The sequence below is a fragment of the Haliotis cracherodii genome, unplaced genomic scaffold (genome assembly GCF_022045235.1).
Source record: "Haliotis cracherodii isolate W230 unplaced genomic scaffold, xgHalCrac1.p SCAF_7, whole genome shotgun sequence".
Classification (NCBI taxonomy): Eukaryota; Metazoa; Mollusca; class Gastropoda; order Lepetellida; family Haliotidae; genus Haliotis; species Haliotis cracherodii.
The window spans coordinates 7,875,298-7,902,078 of NW_027266330.1; the positions used below are offsets into that span (position 1 = coordinate 7,875,298).

Sequence of the window (26,781 nt, forward strand, 5' to 3'; positions counted from 1 at the left end):
GGTAGCAGGTCTTACAGAGGTAATCTGGTATACGTGTGTGTTGTTTTGCCTAGCAACCAGGCAGTAGCCGTACACAATTGATCAGCATCACACCTAATTCATCTGATTCCATAAGATGATTTGTGACAAACGTCTTCACCTCTTCAATCATCTGGGTACAATGTGTGAAGCCCATTTCTGGTGTCCCCCGCCATGATATTGCTGGAATATTGCTAAAAGCGGCGTAAAACCATACTCACTCACTCACTCACTCTTCAATCATCAGGGCTTGATTTGAGGAACTTGATTTACCCTGCACAAGCTGCATGTGACATGAAAACCAAGCTGCACCTGACTAGTTTGTTTGTTTGTTTGTTTGTTTGTTTGTTTGTTTAACGCTGCACTCAGCAATATTCCAGCTATATGATGACGGTCTGTAAATAATCAAGTCTGGAACAGACAATCCAGTGATTGACATCATGAGCATCGATCCACGCAATTGGGATACGATGACATGCATCAACTAAATCAGCGAGCCTGACGACCCGATGCTGTTAGTCACCTCTTACAACAAGCATAGTCGCCTTTTGCATCAAGCATGGGTTGCTGAAGACCTATTCTACCCTGGATCTACATGGGTCTTGCACCAGACTAAACCAGGTTGCACCTGGTACCATACATTTATCAAAGTTGAAACACTGTGAAGCAGGAGTTTGTTGCTTCAGACTGGAAAACATTGTTATGTTATCAAAGGCATTAATTGGCGAAGAAGGGAAGAATAATCCATATATATCTTGGTGTTGGTGAACCAATCCATATTACGGAATTCAGTCGAGTGTGTCATCATTACTAATTCCCTGAGGTCAAACTAATAAAGACTTTGCTTGCTGTTATTATATGGGGACTCACTACCAAAAATAATTTCATATTCTAGAAAGTATTACTTAAAACAAGATGAGATAAAACAAGAACTACTACCTGTGGGATTATAATGAGTAATAACTTTTCGATATTTGCTCATGTGCATTTTAGCGATTATCAATGCTGACTGGCCAGTTGAAGCCATGATATGACATATTTGTTGACACAAATATAATATCATGTACATTGTTCATAAATTGAGTACATGACGTCATCTGAACAATAGGCTGACTTCAGTGAATGTTCTCTGCAGAGTTGACATTCCATACATTATTTCTTCATTTTCACTCTTAAAATGTCATTGAGTAATATATAGACTAACCTCCTTGAAACCATCTTCCCAAGGCAAGTGAGTTAACTGACTTTAAAAGTCCAGTTTCCACCCTTGCCGAACTAGGCTGGTATTATGGAGTTACATTTTGGCTGGACTAACGAGTCTATGCATAGTCCAATCATAATCGCGCACCGAAATCGAAATCCGGTTCGTAAACTGTCGTGCAGATTTCGGTTGATTGCAAGATTTGCAAAGCATGTGCACCGCCAACTCGTTGTTAGCAGATATTTTCGAAATCTTTTCATGTTTTTAATCAAGGTGCTAACGTGATTTTATGCATTTCGTGATGTAAGACACAATATAGATCTTGATTATCAATCAGATCATCCTGACTGGGCGCCACTATTTTGTGTGAAGCAAACGCAAGTGATACGAAAGGTGGAATCTAATTGGTCCATAGGAGAGGCTTGGAAGGGCCATCACTGGTAATAGCCACTGGTGGCGCTACGATCAAGCCCAGTAATTCCAGCCGAGTTCGGCAAGGGTGGAAACTGGACTTTTAAAGTCAGTTAACTCTCTTGCCTCGGGAAGATGCCTTGAAACTGGGAGTTACGGATTATCTGTACCTCATGCCGAACGCTGTAAGTCCCTAGACAAAGGCTCAAGATAAACACAGTTCATTCATTCAGGACAGATAGTCTGAAATTGCTCTTAGCTTGCTGGTAATTCTCTAAATGGACACCTTTAAGAAATTTGTTCTTAAGACTTTACAAGATATGTAATGAAGTAAGAAAACCTCTTAAGACAAGTAAGTGTAGGAATGTTTTCTTAAATGAAAGAATTTTCTTGGGTTTAGTTCAAATAAATTCCATTGTCTTCTTTTGTCCTCATTTTCTAATGGACAAATTATCTTATAGTGAAGAGTCATGGATGAAAGTCAGTAAATTCTATAAACCTACCATGTATAATATAAGAAATATATTCATTTAGGAACCCGGGAAGATCCGAGTTAGAAATGACCTTCAGGAACCCTTGCTGATGCATTGTTTTCGTATCGCAATTCGATGCTCATGATATCAATCACTGGATTTTCAGACTTGATTATTTACAGACCACCATCATACAGCTGGAATATTGCTGAGTGCAACATTAAACAACAAACAAATAAACAAGATACATTTGGAAGTACTTTTCCAGAATACTAAGTTATCTATTAAAATAAGAAGCTGTGTCCCAAATATTCACTTTTGACCAAAACATCTGACAGGTTTTAATGTTTTGATCTTTATTTAGTGTCAACTTATTTACATGTACAGGAAAATGTACTTCTATCATAGATCCTAACACACATTCATGGCGGTATATGGCAATAGATATACAGTGAAAGAGATAGGGACACCCAACAACATATATGATTTAACCATACTACACGAAAAGTAGAGCATCAACCAGGGATAGAATTAAGTTTTAGTAGGCGAGGTGAGGTGAAATGTAGTTTAATGTCGCGTCCAAGATTATTGCACTAATATAGCGTCATGCATGCACGTGTATGTGTGTGTGTGTGGCTGCTTGTACAAGTCTGGACTGAATTATAGTGCTAGCACACTGAGATACCATGCCGCAGTTTAACATGAATACCCCACTCACACACAGTATACTGACTCCGAGCTGACCAGTCCTTGTTTTATCCCCTTAATGCCGAGCGCCAGACAGGGTAACAACAAGTACCATCTATTAATGTCTTTTGGTATGACGCGGCTGGGGATCAACCCCGGACTTTCCGCTCTCCGGGTGGATGCTCTACCATTAGACCACGGAGGCGCTCAAGTATTAGAAAGTATACCAGACTGATTAGTGGTAACATATAGAAAGGGTTCAAAATTCTACTTGCCTTTGGGATACCTTTATCACTATTGAAACACAGGTTCAGCCTAGTGGGCTAGTGCTAATTTCTATCCCTGTCAATAACAGACTGATATAGTTTCTGCAACGAACATATTATTCATTATTTTAGTTATTGAACAAGTTAATGGAGTGTCTGTTAATGTGGTGTCACCATATATATCAAGACAATGGAGTTTCTGTTAAAAAGTATCACCATATCTTTTCAGAACCTTAAATGCTCTGAAAAAACATATGATTAAACATCTTCTACGAGGCTTGATTAATCCAGTCAAGAGCTTAATGTTGGCAAAGTAAGTCAAATGATGCTGAAAACATACATACTTACTGAAACAGCTTGTGTCATATTTACGTTCTTCTCACTGCTGTGTGATATCAGACTTTAATAGATCCACATTTGAGTATGAGACACACTGGGTACATCATTCACCACTGGCAGATTCCAGTAGGAATCACCTTGGGAAAAAAACATCAATCTCTGGGGTCTATTTCCAATAATGGACCCAAAAACCTGTTAGTTGTAGAGTGATAAAATAAGGTCCTGTCATGGCCTTGACCCTTGACCTGGCCCCAGCTGGTTCCAGGATGTCTTTGAGTGTCCAGAAGACCTAGGTCTGGAAGCACTGATGTCACGCCGACATGGACTCTGTACATGAAAGTACAGACCTATCTCCCCTAGTACATACGCACATGCCCCCAAATTCCATAGATGCTGCCGCCTGGGACATATTCAGAACTGCTTTACCACAGCAACATGCTTGAAAGCCAGATCAATAAATTACTGAAACGGAAAATATAAACATTGGCGCCAAAGTCTATGTGTAATACCTATAGCCTCCAGCCAGACACAACCTCCATGTCGGTCAGATGTGTGTAATCATGTCATTACCTGGATGACCGAGCTTTTCGTTCCCATGACGTACGTCCACAGTTGTGAATGAGTCAGATTGGGAGTCACATGACTGATCTCATTGACTCACTGCCAGTATTCCACTACTGAGTCCACCTGCTTTTTTCTGCTCTGTAAAATCAATAGGCCATTTCCACAGCGCTGAGAGTCTGCCGCCGATGTTCATATTTACATCTTCCCCTGTCGTTGTCAGGCCAATGGCATTGTGCCGGATTGAGTCATGTCAGAATTGCATAAATCGGCCGGATATTGAGTTTGTGGTGGAACCGGGTGTCATTCTCAGCTGAGGTTTCATGAATGACTTCATTACTTGAAATAGTGGGGATTATATAATGGTTGCTGGGTCTGATAAAATTATTTGGAAGGTGGAGTTTGTGTCAGAACTGATGAATAAATAATACTGTATCTTGGATGAAACCTGTAAAATGTAAAGGTAAGGTTCAAGAACTTGATTGTACCAGCACACACTTGTCACTTGACATTATCTCTGGTAGAGATCGTGTTGAGGTAGTTTACACTGATAAGAATATTATATATTATATGAATGATTATACTAATAAATTACCAAATTTCTGTGGATAAAATTGTGCAATTCTGCGGTAAATTCTGCGGTAAAAACATAACAATATTTCTATAAAAAATAATAGAAACTAATTCATTATTTTTTCAATTTTAATCTTTTGCATTTGGACATTTAAAGACATAAGATTTTGCAAAAAAAGAATCATAGCGTCACTGTCATCTGTTTATGGTCAGATGTTTATGAGGTCATTACATCACAAGAACATGTGAAAGTGAGAACTAATTATTTCATATTTTGTTTAACTGTAGGATTAAAATGTTGTATGTTCGAACTGCATGTTAAATGTCTGGGCATCACTCAAGTTTTAATAAAACAGTTTGAATATATAGAAAAAGAGTGTATTGATTGATGAAAAATGGGAAACCTGCAATTTTTCTGCAATTCTGCTGTAAGTTACATTTTCTGCAGATCTTTCCATGATCTCTTTCTACACAATAACACTGATTTTTTTTTTCTGCCTCGATATACTGTAATGTTTTGGGCATAGTTTTATTTAGTTGTCAAAGATTTATTACTGCCATTGTTTAATGCCCGCCTCAGCAGTGTATTTGGGCCGACAAACCAGAGACTTATACCTATGCTTGTTGTGAGAGGCAACTTAATGGATTGGGCAGTCAGACTTGTTGACTTGGTTATTTGCCTGTTTTCAGAACCCTCAGGATGTTTGAGCGCCCCCCCCCCCCCCCGTCAGACCGCCGTCAACAACAAACAAACCCTCCCTATAATGAATGACTATTCCCTAAATAATGATCAAGATTGTGACTTGTTCGTTGAAAATATAGGAGCGACATTTTGACATGTACCTGCCTTAATCGCACCCCCAACCCACAACCCCCAACCCCCCAACCCCCAAATCCCCCAAACCCCTTCCCTTTCTAATAAATGACCAGTCCCTAAAAGTCCCCCTAATGTCACTTTCCTTGGTTCTTTATGTAACTGTCTGGGAGTTGGTTTGAAAAAGACCACTGATTCTATTTTCATACATGAAGCTATATGATACCTTTGATATTCACAATCAGGCAACAACAATGTCGATGAGTAAATCCCCACCCGACTGAAATCTCTATTGGGCAATCTGTTGTGAGCTAGTTGAACAAACAGACCAGAAATACCTCATAGTGCAGTGTAGAAATTGGCACTAGTCCTATAGTCCTTGCCAAACTGCCCAATAGTTAAGGTATCATAAGGACTAGTAGGTTACAGGTTTTGCTACATGTTATCATTATAAGGACTAGTGGAGTAAAACTGTTAGTTTCTACCGCAGATGATGTTGTAGATCCCAATACCATCGATTATTTCCAATAGACAGGGTGCACCAATGGCTCCATCACTCAACTTCCCTCAGAGATGCCTATCATCCAACCATTGCAGTCCAGAAATAACCACGCGCCTATCTCAGAATCACCTCAGGAGACTCCCTCAGCCTGGGAGATTGATTGGGGCTAAATGATCTTCCTTTGCAACATCGGAGACAAGTGTTTGCCAATAAGGCCGGAAACACCATCCCCCGGACACAATGATCAAGTGTTAATGATTGGCTAAGCTGACAATTGGATGCTGCAGGAGATGAAGCCATGATACTATCAATCTACACCGGTCAGCCAGTGGGGACGGTCACCTGGTCTGTGGAGGGTTGGTTGGTTGTTTTTTTGTTTAATGCCGCACTCAGCAATATTCAACCTATATGACGGCGGTCTGTAAATAATAGAGTCTGGGCCAGACAATCCACTCATTAATATCATGAGCATCGATCCACAAAATTGGGAATGATGACATGACTCAACCAAGTCGGCAAGCCTGACCACCCACTGCTGTTAGTCGCCTCTTACGACAAGCATAGTCGCCTTTTATGGCAAGCATTGGTTGCTGAAGACCTATTCTACCCCGGAATCTTCACGGGGATACAAGCGTGGGTTGCTGAAGACCTATTCTACCCCGGAATCTTCACGGGGGGATACAAGCGTGGGTTGCTGAAGACCTATTCTACCCCGGAATCTTCACGGGGATACAAGCATGGGGTACTGAAGACCTATTCTACCCCGGATCTTCACAGGTCTGGTCTGTGGAGCGGATGGTGTGGTCATCTATGCTTCATCAATCATTGTTTTGTCTCTCACATGAAATAAATCTCGAGTTGTCCCCAGTGATCCGCTTAATATCCACTGGCTATTCCTGACTTGATTGGAGACAATGAGTTCCTGAGCTGTGTCTAATTGTAACAGTGTTATGAAATGTGCCAGTACCAACCAACCAACCAACCAAACCAACATCATCAAAAACTGCATCAGTATCCTTATAACCCTAGGCAGTCGGGTAGCCTAGTCGTTTAAGCGTTTGCTTGTCACGCCGAAGAACCGGGTTTGATTCCCGACATGGGTACAATGTGTGAAGCCCATTTCAGGTGTTCCCTGCCGTCATATTGCTGGAATACCGGGGTATTGCGAAAAGCAGTGTAAAACCATACTCACTCACTCACCTTATAACCCTATGAAGATCTGGGTTAGAATTAGTCTTCAGCAACCCATGCTTGTCATATGAGTCAGTTAGAATTGTAACTTCACATTGGCAATATTTTCAGCTTGTCGGGGAGGCAGCTGATAGGCTCTAGAGGTGTAGCAATATGCTGGGGATCGCGATCCGATACATAACTCGATACCATGGGTGCAATACCTTTCGTATCCCAATACAGTACTTTTATTCTTTCTATCACATCCCAGACTCATTTCATTTCAAATTTCAGAAATTCAGGATGGGATTTTGTGGGCCAGAAACATAGGCTTGAGGGCAATGTGAATTGTATAATTTTTATAGCCAATCAGTAAATATCTAATCTACATAAGCTGGTTGTGTGACAGTGCCTGTTATTGTTCACATGTTTCTACATTTCTATTGTAATGTATCGCATGTATAGTGATACAGGGGTTGTAAACTGATGTTTTGTATCATGGCCAGCCCTCTAAGTAGCGACTATTTTGGTGGCCAAATGCGACAAAAGTCCATGACAGGCAACCTAAATTTATCTCTTGCTTACCACTTAGCTTCCTAAAAGTATACATTACTGGCGACAATATCTGTTTAAGATATATATTGGCTCCTAAAAACTTAGGGTTGACTTAAAAAACGTATCATGGTGTATTCGGTACTTTAAAAAGTCACAGAGTGCATACACCAATAATATATTACAATGCTGAAGAAGATTAACTGTATAAACTGCTAAAGGATTAAACCACAGACAGCCACTACAGACAGGATATTACCAGTTCAGTTATGAAATAGGTCACCATCGAGGTGTCATATTTTTTAAATGATAATGGACAAATAAATATTGTTTAATGAGGCGTCTGTAATAGATCAGTCTTCTGTATCACTGTAGCAACACCCAGGGATTATTTTTATCCCAAACATCTTTTGTCCTAATTCTAGGGCAGCCTCTGTCATTGTTTCACCTTGAAGCAAGGATAAACTGGTGATAGGGTGACTGACAGTTTGTGTGTCAATGTACAGCGCGACTGTCAAGTGCTCATTTGCCTGGTGCAGACTAGCTAACTTCCAGGATTTGAATATATCTGTCCACGGCTGTGTTCCGGCATTCTGCAGTCACAGAATATTTTGCAGAAACACCCATGCGGTGCAGAAATGTACCTTTCTTGCAGAAAATCACATTTTGTTCCGAACATTTGCATTTATCTCCTGCATAATTCATCAAATAAACTGCAGAATTTTAACATGTGAGTCGAAAGTTGGTTTTAGACATGTAAATGGATATCTATTTTATTTTGATGTTCAGTTGAGTTTTTTATCACTGATTACCAAAAGTGCATGTCTGTATGTTTACACTAGTGATTTAGGTTTATGATGAAAATGCCTGCCCAACAGGTGTAAAACTACGAAATTCACAAAAAGCAGGCATAAAAGTTCCCAGAATTGAGTGCAGAATAATCAAAATTTGGTTTTCACAAATTTGATTTTGTTATCTGCGTAATACAGGAGACTCATCAGATATGGAGAATCTCACTTGAGTGTCTTTCTATACCAACTATATCACCACAAGTCTATTAGACATTAGACCACCTCTGTGGTCTAGTGGTAAAGCGTCCGCCTGGAGAGACTAAGTGTTCGATCCCTGGCCGACGTCATACCAAAAGATGTTAAAAGATGGTACTTGTTGTTACCTTGTCTGGCGCTGCAATACTTTATGTGATACCCTTTAGTTTGTTGGTGTGTTTTGAGTGACCAGAGTCCAAAGCTACACACACGAACACAAACACCAACACACTCACATTAACACACACACATTAACACGCACTAGCACATACACGGCTCTTTAAGTGCAATGCACCCTGGAACGTGCATCCACTCCCAGCCCAGAATGTGCTCATGCAAGCCTGATTCACAAGGACAATTTATCATACATGAATTGCTGTATCATCAGAAATTCTTCACTGACCTTTAGGCTTCTATACGCGTCCTCCTCAAGGTATTAAGAATGTCTTGCACTTTTAGCAGTTTCGTCGAATATAGATTGTATGATGACCTTTTGTTACCAGTGGAAACTTTAAAGATCATAAGATCAATCCGAGAACATTACTGGGAATGCATATATTTATATCCCTCAGATGTCAAAAGGGAGGCAGGTCAATTAGCATTTGGATGGGGGGGGGGGGGGGGGGGGGTGGAGGGGTAGTGAGATTGGTCTCAAGACACTATCATATTTTGCTGACACCCCCATGTATTTTATGTATTTTTTTTTTCAACGGCATTGTCAATCTCGGAGAAAATGAAGGGGATTTGTTTTCAAGTTAGAACTGCTTATTATTAGCTCATGGTGGATGACATTCACTGAGTTTGAATATGCATCAAGAGTTTTCTTCCAGTTGGAGTGAGTGAGTTGGGTTTAACGTCGCTTTTAACAGTATTCCAGTTATATCGCGGCGTGTCAGCTTAATGTATGAGGAAAGCCCAAAGTGACGCAGGTCTTAGACGTTTACCAGTTCGGTGAAACCCACGAGCACGGGTATGGTGCTGACAAACCTAGAAACATAATCGGGGCGAACCAGGATTCAAACCCACAATCATAGGTTTCTGGCGTGCCCAAGGGACGCAACTCTGCACAGCGAATCGCAGCGCCTTAGACGACTGGGCCACCCGTGCCCCCTCCAGTTGGAAGATTTATATCGTGTAGGACTCCCTGAACGTCTTTATGACTGCCCTGGGGCACACGTGATAAAAATACCTATCCCTGAAGTGTGTGTTGGGTCTGCCAGTATGGCCCGAGAGACACCTGCCTGTACTTATGTCAGGGCAGACTGTCAGTTCATAGCAATGTGGCTGACATCTGCCAGGTCATAGCAATGCTGAAGAGCATCACATTCAACAAAGAATGACTTACTTACATCTTAAATCAGTTTTTACTGCTATCAACGCTGTGACCTTCATACGACTGCAAGGTATTGCCATCTTCTCTAACCATGAACTCGTATTGCAATATTTTTTCTGTGTTCCAGTATATTGGTTAAAATAAAATCTAACAAGTTTTGTTATTCTTTGTATCATTTAACTTTAATTCTAGACAGAAAATCATTCACAATGATGTTTCCTTTCAAAATTGATTAACAAAAGTTATTTTTCTATCACATTGTTATTGTATCCATGACTACAAAATAACAATGACTGACCAAAAGTAATATTTACTTTCATATGAAGGAATAGAATCTGCATGTACAATCAGTGTTAATATAATCACTGTCAAACACTTTAGCTCCCAGTATATCATAATACATATAGAGAATCTCACCGAGTGTCTTTTGATATCAAATATATCAACACGTGTTGATAAAAGTGTAAAAATTTCGAGGTATGCCAAGGATTTTTGCCACTTTTATCAATGAATGTTGATATATTTGATATCAAAAGACACAAGGGTGAGATTTTATTTATCATCCAACATCATTCTTCCAACTTTTTCAATTTGTAGACAGTAACTAGCAGTGTCTTCAGTGTAAAAAGTACTGCTAACAGCTTCAGTAGCAGAGTCATTGGTGATGTCATTTGATTGTGACGTCATGGTAACCAGTGATGTCACAATTGTCTGCAAAGCATTGTGATGTAATTTCATTGCAGCGATATCTACAGTGTAGATATTGCTTGATCTCATCCAAGCCATATCTCCTGTGGGAGCCAGTTTTGGATGATAAATCAGAATACAGGTACCTGTATCACAATATATTGCAATACACAACTTGGGGCAAGACGCAGGCTTAATATTATAATCTCTACAGTGCTAAGAATCAGACTTTCATTCCACACTTTGTACAAAGTAGATATGTTGAAACCTGCTATTAGTAATATCCCATGAAAGTGTGATTCAGTGTTGCACAATTTCAGTACTGGTCACCAACTGTGTGCTCTAATACATACTCCATTGTGATGGAGTAGATTGCAACAGAAAATGAATGTTTTTGGAGAACAGATTATGCTCTATATCCTTTATGTACTTTTGAATGCACAAATACTCAATTGATTAGCAGCCCTTCAGTCGTGTTGCCCATGAGATTAAAACCAGTATAACTACAGTATAATGACAAAGACTGTATTGGCAGAAATATTGTATTGCAGTATATTGTAATACAGGTATCTGCAGTGCGATACTTATTGCTGTATATGGGTGCTTCGTCACTTCCACATATCTGCATTTTGCCACCCACACAATTCCGTAGGGAAAAGTCAGTAGTGAATCAATTTCTGTGTAGATTTTAGTCAAATGCTACAAAAAATGACAAAACTTGTCTTTTTTTTTACCCAAAGTACTTGAACATAGAAAAAAGACTGTATGGTTTAAAAGGCATATTGCAGTCTACAGGTTGCAGCAGGGAGTCCTGACTAGTGACAGTACAATGACAGATTACAGTGAAATTAGCACATAAAGCAGTTGATGTGTTTGTCTAGCTCAGTATCAGCTGTCTGTATTTCTGTGTGTGGAGGGTGTTACCTTGATTTACAAAAGTGGGGGTGAAAAAGTGACCCCCAATAAGTAATTCTAGGGTCTTTGCAGGCAATATGAACGTCCTGTAAAGTAATGAAATGGTTTAGTGTATTTTATGTTTAGATAATTACTTTTGAGTCTGGAATAATTCAATGATCGTGTGGACAGAGGTCATGCTTGTTGGATGAAATGACAGATACCCATAACTGCTCTTGATGCGCTGTAGATACAATGAATATTATCGTGCATCCCACGGCACACAGTATGTATATCCTTGCCGAACTAGGCTGGAATTCCCAGGTTCGATTGTAGCACCACCAGTGGCTATTATGAGTTATGTCCCTTCTATGTCCCTCTTATTGACCAATCAGATCCATCTCTCATATAACTTGCATTTGCTTCAAACAAATTTGTGGCGCCCAGTGAAGACTATCTGATTGATAATCAAGATGTATATTGTAATAAAACGTGCCTTACCCGCAAAGTGCATCAAATCCTTGAGCACCTTGAACAAAAACCTGAAAAGATTTGCCAAATTTCTGTCAACGCCCAGTTGACGATACAGATGCTTTGCAAATCCTGAAGTCAAAAAATGTCTTCACGTTGAAATCCATGTTTACGAACCGGATGCCTAGTTCATAATGCAATTTTGATTGGACTATGAATAGACTCAGATGTCCAGCCAAAATGTAACTCCAGAATTCCAGCCTAGTTTTACTAACGCCCTTGCATCAGGAAGATGATCCACAGTAGACATGGTATAAATGTAATGTTGACCTACACTCTGAAACCTTGTTTCGAAGTCCTGGGACCATCAGTTGTACATCAAGTTAACAGGAGTATGAGACAAACAGTTTGCTGATATTGATAATAGTTATCATATTGTCTAGTTGAGGCATTCAAGTGAGGAAGGCTTCACTGTACAGTATTCTAACAGTGTAAACTGGGTTTACTCACAGCAGAAATGCACGTCATTTGCACAAATGTCTAGAATGGACGCAGGAAATAAATAAAGTGTACATATTAAAGTATAAATAAAGTACATGTTACAGTACTTTGAGCTACACCTTTTCGTTACTTTACTGGACCCTCCTATTGGTTTTGGTTTTGGTTTTGGTTTTGGTTTGTTGTTTTACGCAGCACTCAGCAATATTCCAGCTATATGACAGCGGTCTGTAAATAATCGAGTCTGGACCAGACAATCCAGTGATTGATTTCATGAGCATCGATCCACGCAATTGGGATCGATGACATGCATCACCCAAGTCAGCGAGCCTGACCACCCGATCCCGTCAGTCACCTCTTACGACAAGCATAGTCGCCTTTTACAGCAAGCATGGGTTTCTGAAGACCTATTCTACCCCGTATCTTCACGGGTCGACCCTCCTGTACTATTGCCTGTATGGACACTTGAAATTGATTATTGGGGTACCCTGGACACTTTGATTTGTAGGTCAAGGGAAAACCATGGTGTTAGGTTACACATTATTTATTTTACACTTTCCAGATTACACTAGCCATAGCTAGTAGTAAAGTCATGCTAGACAAGGCATCCCAAATATCCTGAAGAATTTCTTTCAGATGTGGTAATGATAATGGAAATAAAATTCATGAAACTGCCCCAATGCCATCTGTTTCTAACAGAATTACTGAACTGAGAAAAGCAAATCAAATTAACATTACATTTGCCTAACCTTTGTTCAGTTGATTAATACAATAAAAAAACCTGTAAACTAAAAATATGCGAAACAAAATATAACAGGTGTGGTATAACTACACGTAGATTGTTTCTACAGTGACTCTAATAACTTACATGCAGAGAACGTCCAAGGTTTGTCCACCTTCCCTTAGTCACTAGGCTGAAACAAGTGGACTTTGGGTAACATAGCTACAAGCACCGCACGAGATACAGACTTTGTAACATGTCCTAATATGTGCCCTGACTAAGCCCTGCATCTTGCCAGGTTTGTTTGTGAGGATTTATTCCCAGGTGACTTATCATTGAGACAGGTGAGGAGGTCGGGTGTGACAGCCTACTCAATCTTGCAACAAATTATGACTTTCCTCAACAACTTGCAAGGAAATTACTTTTTTACATGTTTACATGGTCTTAATTTGTAACAGTTTGTAAAATCTGAAGATTTGCAACACTCCAGTCACTGATAGCTCATAGTGAGTGAGTTGGGAGGTTTTACAGAGATCTTTGGCAATTTCCTGTAATGTGACAGTAAGAGACACCAGAAATGTTCTTCTTACACAGATCCCTTGTAGAGAATTGAACTCTGTCAGTCTTTTTCAGATTTTCATTCATTTTCATAAGGGCAACAAATTTATATTTTCCCACTTGCCGGTACTTTATTATAACAGTTGGGCAAGTCGGGCATAATTATTGAACACCCCTGTCTAAGGACTGTTGTGGAGCTGCATTGTTTGATTAAAGGGTGACCTGAGGTATAGAAGTTTAATGCTGCTCTGGTATTTGAAAATAGCACCATCTAAATAATTTATTTTAATTGAGGTCTATGATGAGTACCCCTTGACATTTATGCTTAGAGACAGATGAAATTTGAGGGTGGGGCTGTGAGTTGGGATTTTGTATGGAAACTGGATATTGTTTCAGCTACAACTGCACATCCAGGTACTTTTTTTACAACTATGACTATGAGCCTAAATATATTCTTTTAAAAAACCCTCCATTGTGGTGGAGTAGATTGCAACAGAAAATGAATGTTTTTGGAGAACAGATTATGCTGTACATCCTTTATGTCCTTTTGAATGCACACATACTCAGTTGATTGGCAGCCTTTCAGTCATGTTGCCCATGAGAATAAAACCAGTATAATTACAGTATAATGACAAAGACTGTATTGGCAGAAATATTGTATTGCAGTATATTGTAATACAGGTATCTGCAGTGCGATACTTATTGAGATATATGGGTGCTTCGTCACTTCAACATTTCTGCCATTTTGCCACACGATTCTGTAGGGAAAAGTCTGTTGTGAATTAATTTCTCTTTAGATTTTAGTCTTAACGATACAAACAAAAATAAAAGTCGTCTTTTATTTACCCCCAAAAAGGGCTGTGTATGGTTTAAAAGGCATAATGCAGTGTACAGGTAGCACCATGGAGTCCTGACTAGTGACAGTACAATGACAGATTACAGTGAAATTAGAACACAGCACATGAAGCAGTTGATGTGTTTGTCTTGCTCATTGCAACAATGTAGTTTCTGTGGCAGACTGTATTGTCCCTTTGTTTCCAGTACAGGGTTATGTTTGCTGTTGGTGGTGTGAGTCAGGTCCACAATGTTGTAATGCCCTGTATGCTTGCTGTGTGAGTCAGGTGTACAATGTTGTAATGCTGTGTCAGGTGTGAGTCTGGTCCACATTGCTGTAATGCTGTGTGAGTCACATCCACATTGATGTAATGCTGTGTGAGGTGGGAGTCAGGTCCACATTGATGTAATGCTGTGTGAGGTGTGACTCAGGTCCAAGTTGATGTAATGCTGTGTGAGGTGTGAGTCAGGTCCACATTGTTGTAATGCTGTGTGAGGTGTGACTCAAGTCCAAGTTGATGTAATGCTGTGTGAGGTGTGAGTCAGGTCCAAGTTGATGTAATGCTGTGTGAGGTGTGAGTCACATCCACATTGCTGTAATGCTGTGTGAGGTGTGAGTCAGGTCCACATTGCTGTAATGCTGTGTGAGGTGTGAGTCAGGTCCACATTGATGTAATGCTGTGAGGTGTGACTCAGGTCCAAGTTGATGTAATGCTGTGTGAGGTGTGAGTCAGGTCCACATTGTTGTAATGCTGTGTGAGGTGTGAGTCACATCCACATTGCTGTAATGCTGTGTGAGGTGTGAGTCAGGTCCACATTGATGTAATGCTGTGTCAGGTGTGAGTCAGGTCCATGTTGCTGTAATGCTGTGTGAGGTGTGAGTCAGGTCCACATTGATGTAATGCTGTGTGAGGTGTGAGTCAGGTCCACATTGATGTAATGCTGTGTGAGGTGTGAGTCAGGTCCACATTGATGTAATGCTGTGTGAGGTGTGAGTCAGGTTCACATTGTTGTAATGCTGTGTGAGGTGTGAGTCAGGTCCACATCGCTGTAATGCTGTGTGAGGTGTGAGTCAGGTTCACATTGCTGTAATGCTGTGTGAGTCAGGTCCACATTGTTGTAATGCTGTGTGAGGTGTGAGTCACATCCACATTGCTGTAATGCTGTGTCAGGTGTGAGTCAGGTCCACATTGCTGTAATGCTGTGTCAGGTGTGAGTCAGGTCCACGTTGCTGTAATGCTGTGTGAGGTGTGAGTCAGGTCCACATTGATGTAATGCTGTGTGAGGTGTGAGTCAGGTCCACATTGATGTAATGCTGTGTGAGTCACATCCACATTGATGTAATGCTGTGTGAGTCACATCCACATTGATGTAATGCTGTGTCAGGTGTGAGTCAGGTCCACATTGCTGTAATGCTGTGTGAGGTGTGAGTCAGGTCCGCATCGTTGTAATGCCCTGTATGCTTTTTCTGCAGGATGAGAAGGAGAACATGTACTACCCAGCCGACACCCACCACGAACAGAACTTCTCCTACCTGGTGGTGGACCCACTCAAGAGACATGTCACAGTTCTCTTCCACAAGTTCGGCAGCAGTGTCTACTGAGGAACTGGACGTGGACATACCCCAATCAATGACTGGACACAACACCACTTCAGTACAAAGCCATCTACACAACCAGATTAGGCCACACTGTTAAAATAGGTGTCAGTCTTTTGACATGAACTTGACTTCTCTTCCTTGTAACAAACTTTCTAACCCATGCTTATCGTAAGAGGTGACTAACAGCATCGGGTGGTCAGGCTCGCTGACTTCGTTGATGAATGTCATCGTGTCACAATTGCAGAGATTGATGGTTATGATGTCAATCACTGGATTGTCTGGTCCAGATTCAATTATTTACAGACCGCCGCCATAAAGCAGGAATATTGTGATGCTACGATACGTATCCCCATACCCTGCTCACGATATGAATTCTATCTCAATGCCCCAGAAGCACAAAATATGTATAAAAAATGAAAACACACATGACTTACATGAGAGTCAATGGTATTAGCAATGTTGAAGCCTGTTCTATCTGTAGGCCATCAAGTTTATAAACAGCACACACCTCGTGTAGCAGCATACGGTTGTTCTTTTGTTACTTATGTAAAAATGTGTATAGTACTGTTCTGTATCACAATACAGACACAAATATATGGTACCGAAGGCCAAGATTTGCATTGTATCGTTTCCCCCTTATTTAACACTAACAAATGTGTATGCAGATGGTAGGGTGATGAGAGGTTGTGTGTTATACTGATGAAATGTTTCATTATTTATTCACCAGATAATCCATGTTCTGTTTGCAGTGTAGTCTGAATTGTGTCTCATCTCATTCCCTTCATTGGGCCATATTTGGTATGAAATATTGTCAGAAATAGAAAGAAGATCATACAGTGGAATTGGTCCAAATCGGTTCAAATTCTGATTTCGGTGAAATACATACTTTTTCGCCGGTCTGCTCATTTCCTGGATAAATCATCATTGCTCAAACTGACCTACAGCTCATTCAGACCTTGTACACTTTTACACAGTATTTGGTGGCTCTTAAAATATTTTGATTTAATTTTATGTAGGGAAGTGAATAAAACACCATCCGTGTTGTGGTGCTGTCTCTGACACACAGTGAGTGACCACACAGTTAACATTTCTGACAATATTAAACCAGAAATGATAACCAAAATAATGTCATATCCAGTGTGAAGATGTGGTAAGCATGCTTAAGTGCCAGTTTCCTTCTATGACCTTGTTAATGTGTGCAGCAATGATGATTTTATTAAAGCCACAATTTTTCGATTTTAACAGCAGCCATTCTGATGAAATATATATGACCACTCACTGTGTTTACGCTGCATGATTTAAGTATTTAGTGGTCCGCCAAACTATAAAGTCAGATGACTCAGCGTTACAGTTTTCAGCTCTGCCTGACTCTGAGACAGTGTTGTATTTTGCATGCATTTTTAAAGTGGATGTGTGTTTGGGCAAGACAAACACGTTAGCTTCAGGTAATCAATTATTGCAATATATTACTGCTGACAAGTAAGTCAACATGCTGTATCACTTCATGTTCAGATATCACTCAAGATTTGTTACACTTTTGGCCTTCATACATGTAGAACATTTGCAGGCAATGCAGTTCCTTCCATATTAGGGCGTGCCCATTTATATGGGGGCAGTGGGATTAGGCATCATATTTTGCCGACCCTACACCCATTTTATGTAACATATTTTTTATGACGTAACCCCCCTCTCTATAATAAATGATACAGTCCCTAGATAATGTTCAAATCTATAATTAGGTTTTCATCTATAATCATTGAACCAAACCATTTTTTCATAACCTTTGCTGTTAGCCTTCCCCAATTGTATTTCTGACTACAATATTTCCCTGATGACAGCATTTCAAACTTCTTCATGTAAAAGTGTTTGTATTGAATCTGATATGATTCCTTTTATCTAGTCAGAGGGGTTATGGTGTTGCTCTGTGGTTAAAGTGTTGAAGGCCGGGGTTTGGAGTCCACAAATGAGTACTATATTGCTGACTAGGCACTTCTGGGATTGCTGATCCAGCTCTTCACACTCTGTACAGTAGCTGAGATATTGCCGACCAAGCTCTTCACTTCACAGGGGTTATGGTTGGCCCAGTTTACAAAAGCCTTGCAATTTGCTGTACAGAGTTGTGTCCCTTGGTCATGCCAGAATCCAGTGACAATGAGTTTGCGTTCCAGATTAGCACAGATCATGTTTCTATGTTTGTCAGTGATTCGCACATGCTCATGGCTTTCACCAAACACACATTTCTTTCTATTTCTGACAATGCAGTTGTGACTGTTGATCGTAGTCCATCGCAGGTGTTCCCTCACATGTTTTGTTTGTTCCGATGATGCATGATGGTTGCAGCAAATTTTAGGATGGACATAAATTCATCCTGTTATGTATATTTTTCTAATAAAACACTTAATATGAAATACCCACTGATGTTTTTATCACTACTAGGCCTGATTCAGATTGCAACATTGTTGAGATATTGCTCATTAATATTGCTGAATATGCAGCTCTATGCTAATCAAGCTCTTCACAGTCTGTAGAGTAGCTGAGATACTGCTGACTAAGGTCTTTACAACCCTTTAAAGCAGCTCAGATACTGCTGACTAAGATCATTACAACCCTTTAAAGCAGCTCAGATACTGCTGACTAAGGTCTTTACAACCCTTTGAAGCAGCTCGGATACTGCTGACTAAGGTCTTTACAACCCTTTAAAGCAGCTCGGATACTGCTGACTAAGGTCTTTACAACCCTTTAAAGCAGCTCAGATACTGCTGACTAAGGTCTTTACAACCCTTTAAAGCAGCTCGGATACTGCTGACTAAGGTCTTTACAACCCTTTAAAGAAGCTCAGATACTGCTGACTAAGATCTTTACAACCCTTTAAAGCAGCTGAGATACTGCTGCCTAAGATCATTACAACCCTTTAAAGCAGCTGAGATACTGCTGACTAAGATCATTACAACCCTTTAAAGCAGCTCAGATACTGCTGACTAAGGTCTTTACAACCCTTTAAAGCAGCTCAGATACTGCTGACTAAGATCATAACAACTATTTAAAGCAGCTCAGATACTGCTGACTAAGGTCTTTACAACCCTTTAAAGCAGCTGAGATACTGCTGACTAAGATCATTACAACTATTCAAAGCAGCTCAGATACTGCTGACTAAGATCTTTATAACCCTTTAAAACAGCTGAGATACTGCTGACTAAAATCTTTACAACCCTTGAAAGCAGCTCAGATACTGCTGCCTAGGGTCTTTACAACCATTTAAAGCAGCTGAGATACTGCTGACTAAGATCTTTACAACCCTTTAAAGCAGCTGAGATACTGCTGACTAAGATCTTTACAACCCTTTAAAGCAGCTGAGATACTGCTGACTAAGATCATTACAACCCTTTAAAGCAGCTGAGATACTGCTGACTAAAATCTTTACAACCCTTTAAAGCAGCTCAGATACTGCTGACTAAGGTCTTTACAACCATTTAAAGCAGCTGAGATACTGCTGACTAAGATCTTTACAACCCTTTAAAGCAGCTGAGATACTGCTGACTAAGATCTTTACAACCCTTTAAAGCAGCTGGGATACTGCTGACTAAGATCTTTACAACCCTTTAAAGCAGCTGAGATACTGCTGACTAAGATCATTACAACCCTTTAAAGCAGCTGAGATACTGATGACTAAAATCTTTACAACCCTTGAAAGCAGCTCAGATACTGCTGACTAAAATCTTTACAACCCTTGAAAGCAGCTGAGATACTGCTGACTAAGGTCTTTACAACCCTTTAAAGCAGCTGAGATACTGCTGACTAAGATCTTTACAACCCTTTAAAGCAGCTGAGATACTGCTGACTAAAATCTTTACAACCCTTGAAAGCAGCTCAGATACTGCTGACTAAGGTCTTTACAACCCTTTAAAGCAGCTGAGATACTGCTGACTAAGATCTTTACAACCCTTTAAAGCAGCTGAGATACTGCTGACTAAGATCATTACAACCCTTTAAAGCAGCTCAGATACTGCTGACTAAGATCATTACAATCCTTTAAAGCAGCTCAGATACTGCTGACTAGGATCATTACAACCATTTAAAGCAGCTGGGATACTGCTGACTAAGATCATTACAACCCTTTAAAGCAGCTCAGATACTGCTGACTAAGATCTTTACAACCCTTTAAAGCAGCTCAGATACTGCTGACTAAGATCTTTACAGCCCTTTAAAGCAGCTCAGATACTGCTGACTAAGATCTTTACAACCCTTTAAAGCAGCTCAGATACTGCTGACTAAGATCATTACAACCCTTTAAAGCAGCTCAGATACTGCTGACTAAGGTCTTTACAACCCTTTAAAGCAGCTGAGATACTGCTGACTAAGGTCTTTACAACCCTTTAAAGCAGCTCAGATACTGCTGACTAAGATCATTACAACCCTTTAAAGCAGCTCAGATACTGCTGACTACGGTCTTTACAACCCTTTAAAGCAGCTAAGGGACTCCTGACTAAGATCTTTACACGCATTTAAAGCAGCTGAGATACTGCTGACTAAGATCTTTACAACCCTTTAAAAGCAGCCGAGATCCTACTGCCTAAGGTCTTTACAACCATTTAAGGCAGCTGAGATACTGTTAATGTCTTCACAACCATTGAAAGCAACTGAGATAGTTAGGTAGACACAAGTTTGTTGATAACAACTTCTTTAATACTGTAAGAAGCGACGTTTCGGTATAGATCCTTATACTGTTGTCAAGCAAGACAGTCTTGTCATCCGGCAACTTCCTATCAAACAATTTAAAACTGAGATAGTGCTGACTGCGACCTTTACAACCCTTTAAAGCAGCTAAAGGACTCCTTACTAAGGCATTAACAACCCTTCTTAGGAGCTAAGATACTGCTGACTAAGATCTTTACAACGCTTTAAAGCAGCTGATATACTGATGACTAAGGTCTTTACAACCCTTTAAAGCAGCTGAGATACTGCTGACTAAGATCTTTACAACCCTAAAAAGCCACTGAGATACTGATGACTAAGGTCTTTACAACCCTTTATAGCAGCTGAGATGCTGCTAACTAAGGTCTTTACAACCCTTCTTAGGAGCTAAGATACTGCTGACCAAGATCTTTACAACGCTTTAAAGCAGCTGAGATACTGATGACTAAGGTCTTTACAACCCTTTTAAGCAGCTGAGATACTGCTGACTAAGATCATTACAACCCTTTAAAGCAGCTCGGATACTGCTGACTAAGATCTTTACAACCCTAAAAAGCCACTGAGATACTGATAAGTTCCCTACAACCCTGTAAGCAGCTGACATATTGCACGTCACTGCAAAGTAGCTAAATACATGTTTTGCCGCGCACAGCAATATTCTAGCTATGTAGAGGCGGTCTGTAATTAAGCCAGTCTGGACCAGACAAAACAGGTATCGATATCATGAGCATTGATTCACGCAATTGGGATACGATGACATGCATCAACCAAGTCAGCGAGCCTGACCACCCGATCCCGTTAGTCGCCTCTTACGACAAGCATAGTCGCCGTTTTCGGTAAGCATGGGTAGCTAAAGGCTAAATACATCAACTGCCCACTGAGGTCCACATTTCCATGTAAAACAATTATGATATTGCAAAGTTCCTCACAGCCTTCTAGAGATCATATATTGCTGACTACACTGTTTTTTTCCCGTAGTTCAGTTAGAAATTATAATTTATTGTTTATTGAGTTTTCAGCCTATCGTTTTGAAACCTATTTCATAGAATATGCCTTGTCAGGGGGATAAAGGCATCACCATTAGCAGCTTCCCAGGGCAAGGGAGATAATTGACTGTAAAAGTCCGGAAACTTCAGGTTAATGCTATGAAATCTTTGCAGTGGCGTAGCTACCATGTAGCAAAAGTGCAAGTGCTTATACTTTGAAATCGTTACAAAGATCAAATAAAATAAATAATTAAATAAAAAACTGCTTTAGTGCGCTCTTCTTTCAGTCGTGTGTTATAGTTACATGAGCTTTTGTTGATTTACAGGTTGACCCGCCTACCAGTGTCAGATTTGTTGTTGATGAGTTGGTTCAATGTTGTTGTTTGCTTGTTACATTTCCTTTACGCTTTTCGCGAAAAAACGGTGTCATAACTCATTTTCAGTAGTCCATTGGTCAATGGTCGACAATTCAATTTTCACCTTTTTTTCCCTTTACGCCAAATGGAATCTGTTTCGGTGGATAATCTACAGTGGTTATTCTCTTGCATTCACAATTTATATTTTATGAGGATACGTGGGTTTGGTAACAATACTCTAACTGTTTTATGCTTAAAATTGGTTATATCGACGAGAACGTGGAAAGGATATGTCGTGATATCTTAGTTTTAGGTACGTTGTACTGGCCTGTTTGTGTTTGTGCTTGATCAGCGTCATGAGTATTTAAGAATCAGTACTGCAATATGATTGCTAACATTTTAAATTCATCTAGCTACGCCCCTGCTTTGGTCTGTGGTATGGACACTATTCGTGTTACGGCATATATTGTCGCCGGGCTCATATTGCCGCTGGCGACAATATAACTATTTAGCACCAATGTTAAGAGTGTTTACAAGAATAACTTCCTATCAATTACAGAACTGAACGAAGTCGAGCACGGTTATATTTTTCTGCCTAAGATACTTGCACTGAAGCCACTGCTGAGGGGAGAAAACATCTGCAAAATATTTGTGCTTCCAGGAATGAGTTTGTGAATATTTTATGACCGTTTTAGTCACTTTTGTCAGCCTTCAAGACGAATGGACCCAATAACGAGATTAGAGTGTGGCCATTAAGCTGATGTAACAGCTGAAGCCAACGGTGCAAGTGTCTTGTTATCAATTATACGGAATCAAAATGAAAGTAATGTTTGGCCATTGTAACTGTCCCAGACTGTGTTCCAATACATACACGTGTATTATCTTAAACTTTGTTTCTTTACTAAGCAGCAGACTCTTCACACTACAGACATAATTCAAAATTAACATATCGTCTTAAGGATATCAGTAACTGCTGTCGTGTGACTGAGTTACTGGTCCATCACTTGAGTGTCTGGTTTGTTTTCATGCCGCCGTCGCATGGTAGGAGAACTGTTGTGTGATTTGAAAATACAAAATTTGAATCCTACAATAAACCAGATTTTAAAATATGTATCTCAGTTTCAAAAGTTTACAACCTAAAAATGCGCGAAATTCCCTGTGTGTGTTTACAGGTTGTTTTTCATTGAATGTTGTGTGTGTGTTAATATGCATCCCCTGTTTTGACAATGAGGAGGAAAATGTGGGTGCATCTATCCTTCCTTCAAGGGGAACCGTGAAGGTCCGGGGTAGAATAGGTCTTCAGCAGCCCATGCTTGCCGTCAGAGCGACCATGCTTGTCGCAAGAGGCGACTAAGGGGATCAGGTGGTCAGGCTCGCTGTCTTGGTTGATGCATGTGATCGTATCTCAAGTACGTGGATGCTCATGATATCAATCACTGGATTGTCTGGTCCAAACTTGATTATTTACAGACCGCCTTGAAATGGCGGGAATATTGCTGAGTGCGGCGTGAACAAACAAGCAAACAAACAAGCCGAACAAACAGATACACAAACATGGAGCGTATTGTGACAACGTGTATGCCCCCTCTTTCACTACGACTACGAATATCCCGAATCACCCCGAAACTTTCGAAATTCGTGATGATTCGGCCAATAATGCAAACTTTCGTGTAGAATCGGTAGGAGGTACATGTGTACGAAGCAGTTACGACAAACGTTCGACGGAGTTACGAAAACTCGGGTTGAAAAAATATGAAGAATGCCAGGAATGGGTTGAGAAACATGTACGAATTACAAGATTCATGTACGGATCATGCACCACTTGTAAGAATCACCTACGACTAAGTTACGAATATGCCGAATGCAGGACGATCGCAACGAATAAGATACGACGAATACGACATATTTACAAATAGTTTGCCCAAATCGGTACTTTTCCTGACACTTCGGCATGTTCTTGGGTCCCGAAAGGCTGGCCAACCAATCATTTCCACCATGGAGGTTCAACGGAGAGCACGTGTTGCTCTGGTCCTTGTCCTTGGGGAATCGTGTTGTTCTTACTTAATTCTTACATGATTCGTAGTTGACTCTGGACATTCGTGGCTGTTTCGGGATGTTTTCGGGTTGAGGACAAACAATTTGGGCGCCACAAATCGCTAAGAATAGCCAAGAATGCAAAAGAATCGATTACGAAGCTTTTACGGAACATAAGAATTAATTACGAATGGATTGCGAATTGCAATTCGGCGACCCAAAACAAAAACATATTACGTCGATTCGACGATCTCCCGCGCACTGTACGAATGTTTGGGAATCAAATGAGATTCATTTAAGAACTTCAAGAAATGATTGAGATTTATCTACGAACATGAAAAATTTCCTATTCGGGGATATTCAGGATATTCGTAGTCGTAGTGAAATGGGGGCATAACGTGGTTGACTGTGTGTTTTATCTTGACGACTGTGAGGACCCATACACATACTTTTAACAACTGATATGTTGCACAGACATGAATGTTTAATGGCTTCCGTGGTATGGCTTGAATATTGCTCTTTGGGGTTTTAAACACTACATTGACGTCCTCATTCTCGTGTCTTCCTCACCGAGTATATTACATTGTATGTTATTTTACAAATCGTTTTCTTTGCTGTTTTACGTCACGCTCAGCAATATCCCTTTGTATGACGGTGGCTTATAAATAATCGTGTCTGGACGATAAACAGTGATTGATGTTATGAGCAACCTTTGACGTTTTCGGGGTACGAAATGACACTCAGTCAACCAAGTCCCGAGCCTAAGCACCCAGCACCCAGCACCCAGCCATCGACTCGTCGACAAGCAACTCCCTGAGGACCAATTCTCACCCAGAGAATGTGATATATGGTGAGTGAGTGAGTATGGTTTTTAGCAATATTCAAGCAAAATCACGGCGGCGGACACCAGAAAAAGGCTTCACACACTGTACCCATGTCGGGAATCGAACCTGGGTCTTCGGCGTGACGAGCGAACGCTTTAACCACTAGGCTACCCGACCGACCGGTGATATGGTGAAAATAAAACGTCAGGAACAATAAACATATATCAACGTATTTATTGCAGTGGTTTAAAGAATCATAATTTAAAATAATAATAACAGGGGAAAACATCGACATCAAGGAACGTGACATCAAACTAGCCTGTAAACAAATCAGCAACTCTCCAATATTGTAATGTTGCCAAAACCATAGCAGCACATATCCTAGTGACAACGGGTAAGATAAAGCATGTACATTGATCATATCCTATGGGTGAAGTCTACAAACATTACGGTGGCTGTTTTAGGGATCTGGAACTGTTTTCTATGACGTAAAACAGAAGACTTATACTTCTAAAGTCGGTATTGTGTTTTGGGGAGGAAAAAGATTATAGGAAAGATTAACTATTATGTACGTATATGTACACAAGACAACATATTGATATGGATTGTATCCAGCTCATCAACATCTGTTGTTATTTCTCTTACAGTGGAACACCGTATTTCCTTCAATAGACAGCATGGTAACGGTACATATTGTGAGTGTGTTCGGGCATTGACATAAACCAGTGGTAATAGGAGACCCAGTGTCTGTATCGTCACCATAGTTACGGGTTTGTTTGCACTAAGTAACGTTCCTCCATCACACGTGAGGACCGCCTCCGTGGTCTAGTGGTACAGTGTCCGCCCGGAGAGCGGAAGGTCCGGGGTTCGATCCCCGACCGCGTCATACCAAAAGACGTTAATAGATGGTACTTGTTGTCTGGCGCTCGGCATTAAGGGGATAAAACAAGGACTGGTCGGCTCGGAGTCAGAAAACTGTGTCTGAGTGGGGTATTCATGTTAAACTGCGGCATGGTATCTCAGTGAGCTAGCACTATAATTCGGCATCAGTCCGGACTAGTACAAGCAGCCACACACACACACACACACACGTGCATGCACGTCGCTATATAAGTGCAATGATTTTGGACCCGACGTTAAGTACCATTTCACCTCTCCTCACCTCTCACGGTTTGCAGAGTAGTTGCTTTTTTAACATACAGATCCACCTTGTCTAATTACGCAAAGTAGAAATCATGAGAAACTGACAAAGGGGAGAGGTCATTCCTTTTTCGGAAACAAAAGATTCGGGTGATTTTTCTGACTTAAACCATGTTATTTATGGTTGATGAATAAGTTCTCTATAATTCTGCATTATGAGCTATAGTTGTGTCCGTTGTGCATGTTTAAAATGCAGGTTAAAAATAGCCAGTGGATTCCTGGTTCAGAAACTGCAGAAACGATCGCGTGGCGTCACCATAATGGTCAAATTGACTACAAATGGACATTACCCACAACTGCTGTGTGTAGGTGAGTGAGTATGGTTTAAGGCCTCTTTTAGCACCATTCCAGCAATATCATGGAGCAGGACACCGGAAATGGGCTTCACACATTGTACCCATGTGGGGAGCGGAAGCCGGGTCTTCGACGTGACGAGCGAACGCTTTAACCACCGACCACCTACCCGACCGCCCCGGGACA

At 40.5% G+C, this 26,781-nt stretch overlaps 1 protein-coding gene across 2 annotated transcripts in view; it reads left to right on the forward strand.

Annotated features, from left to right (window-relative positions):
• The window catches only part of LOC139447395 (cilia- and flagella-associated protein 300-like), a 60,827-nt gene extending 42,230 nt beyond the window's left edge, over positions 1 to 18,597 (forward strand). For both annotated transcript variants that reach the window (XM_071228724.1, XM_071228723.1), the window contains exon 7: positions 16,084 to 18,597. In XM_071228724.1, coding sequence (XP_071084825.1) covers positions 16,084 to 16,212 — 129 coding nt within the window. In that variant the 3' untranslated portion in view covers positions 16,213 to 18,597. The remainder of the gene's footprint in view (positions 1 to 16,083) is intronic.
• Positions 18,598 to 26,781: the final 8,184 nt, after the last annotated feature.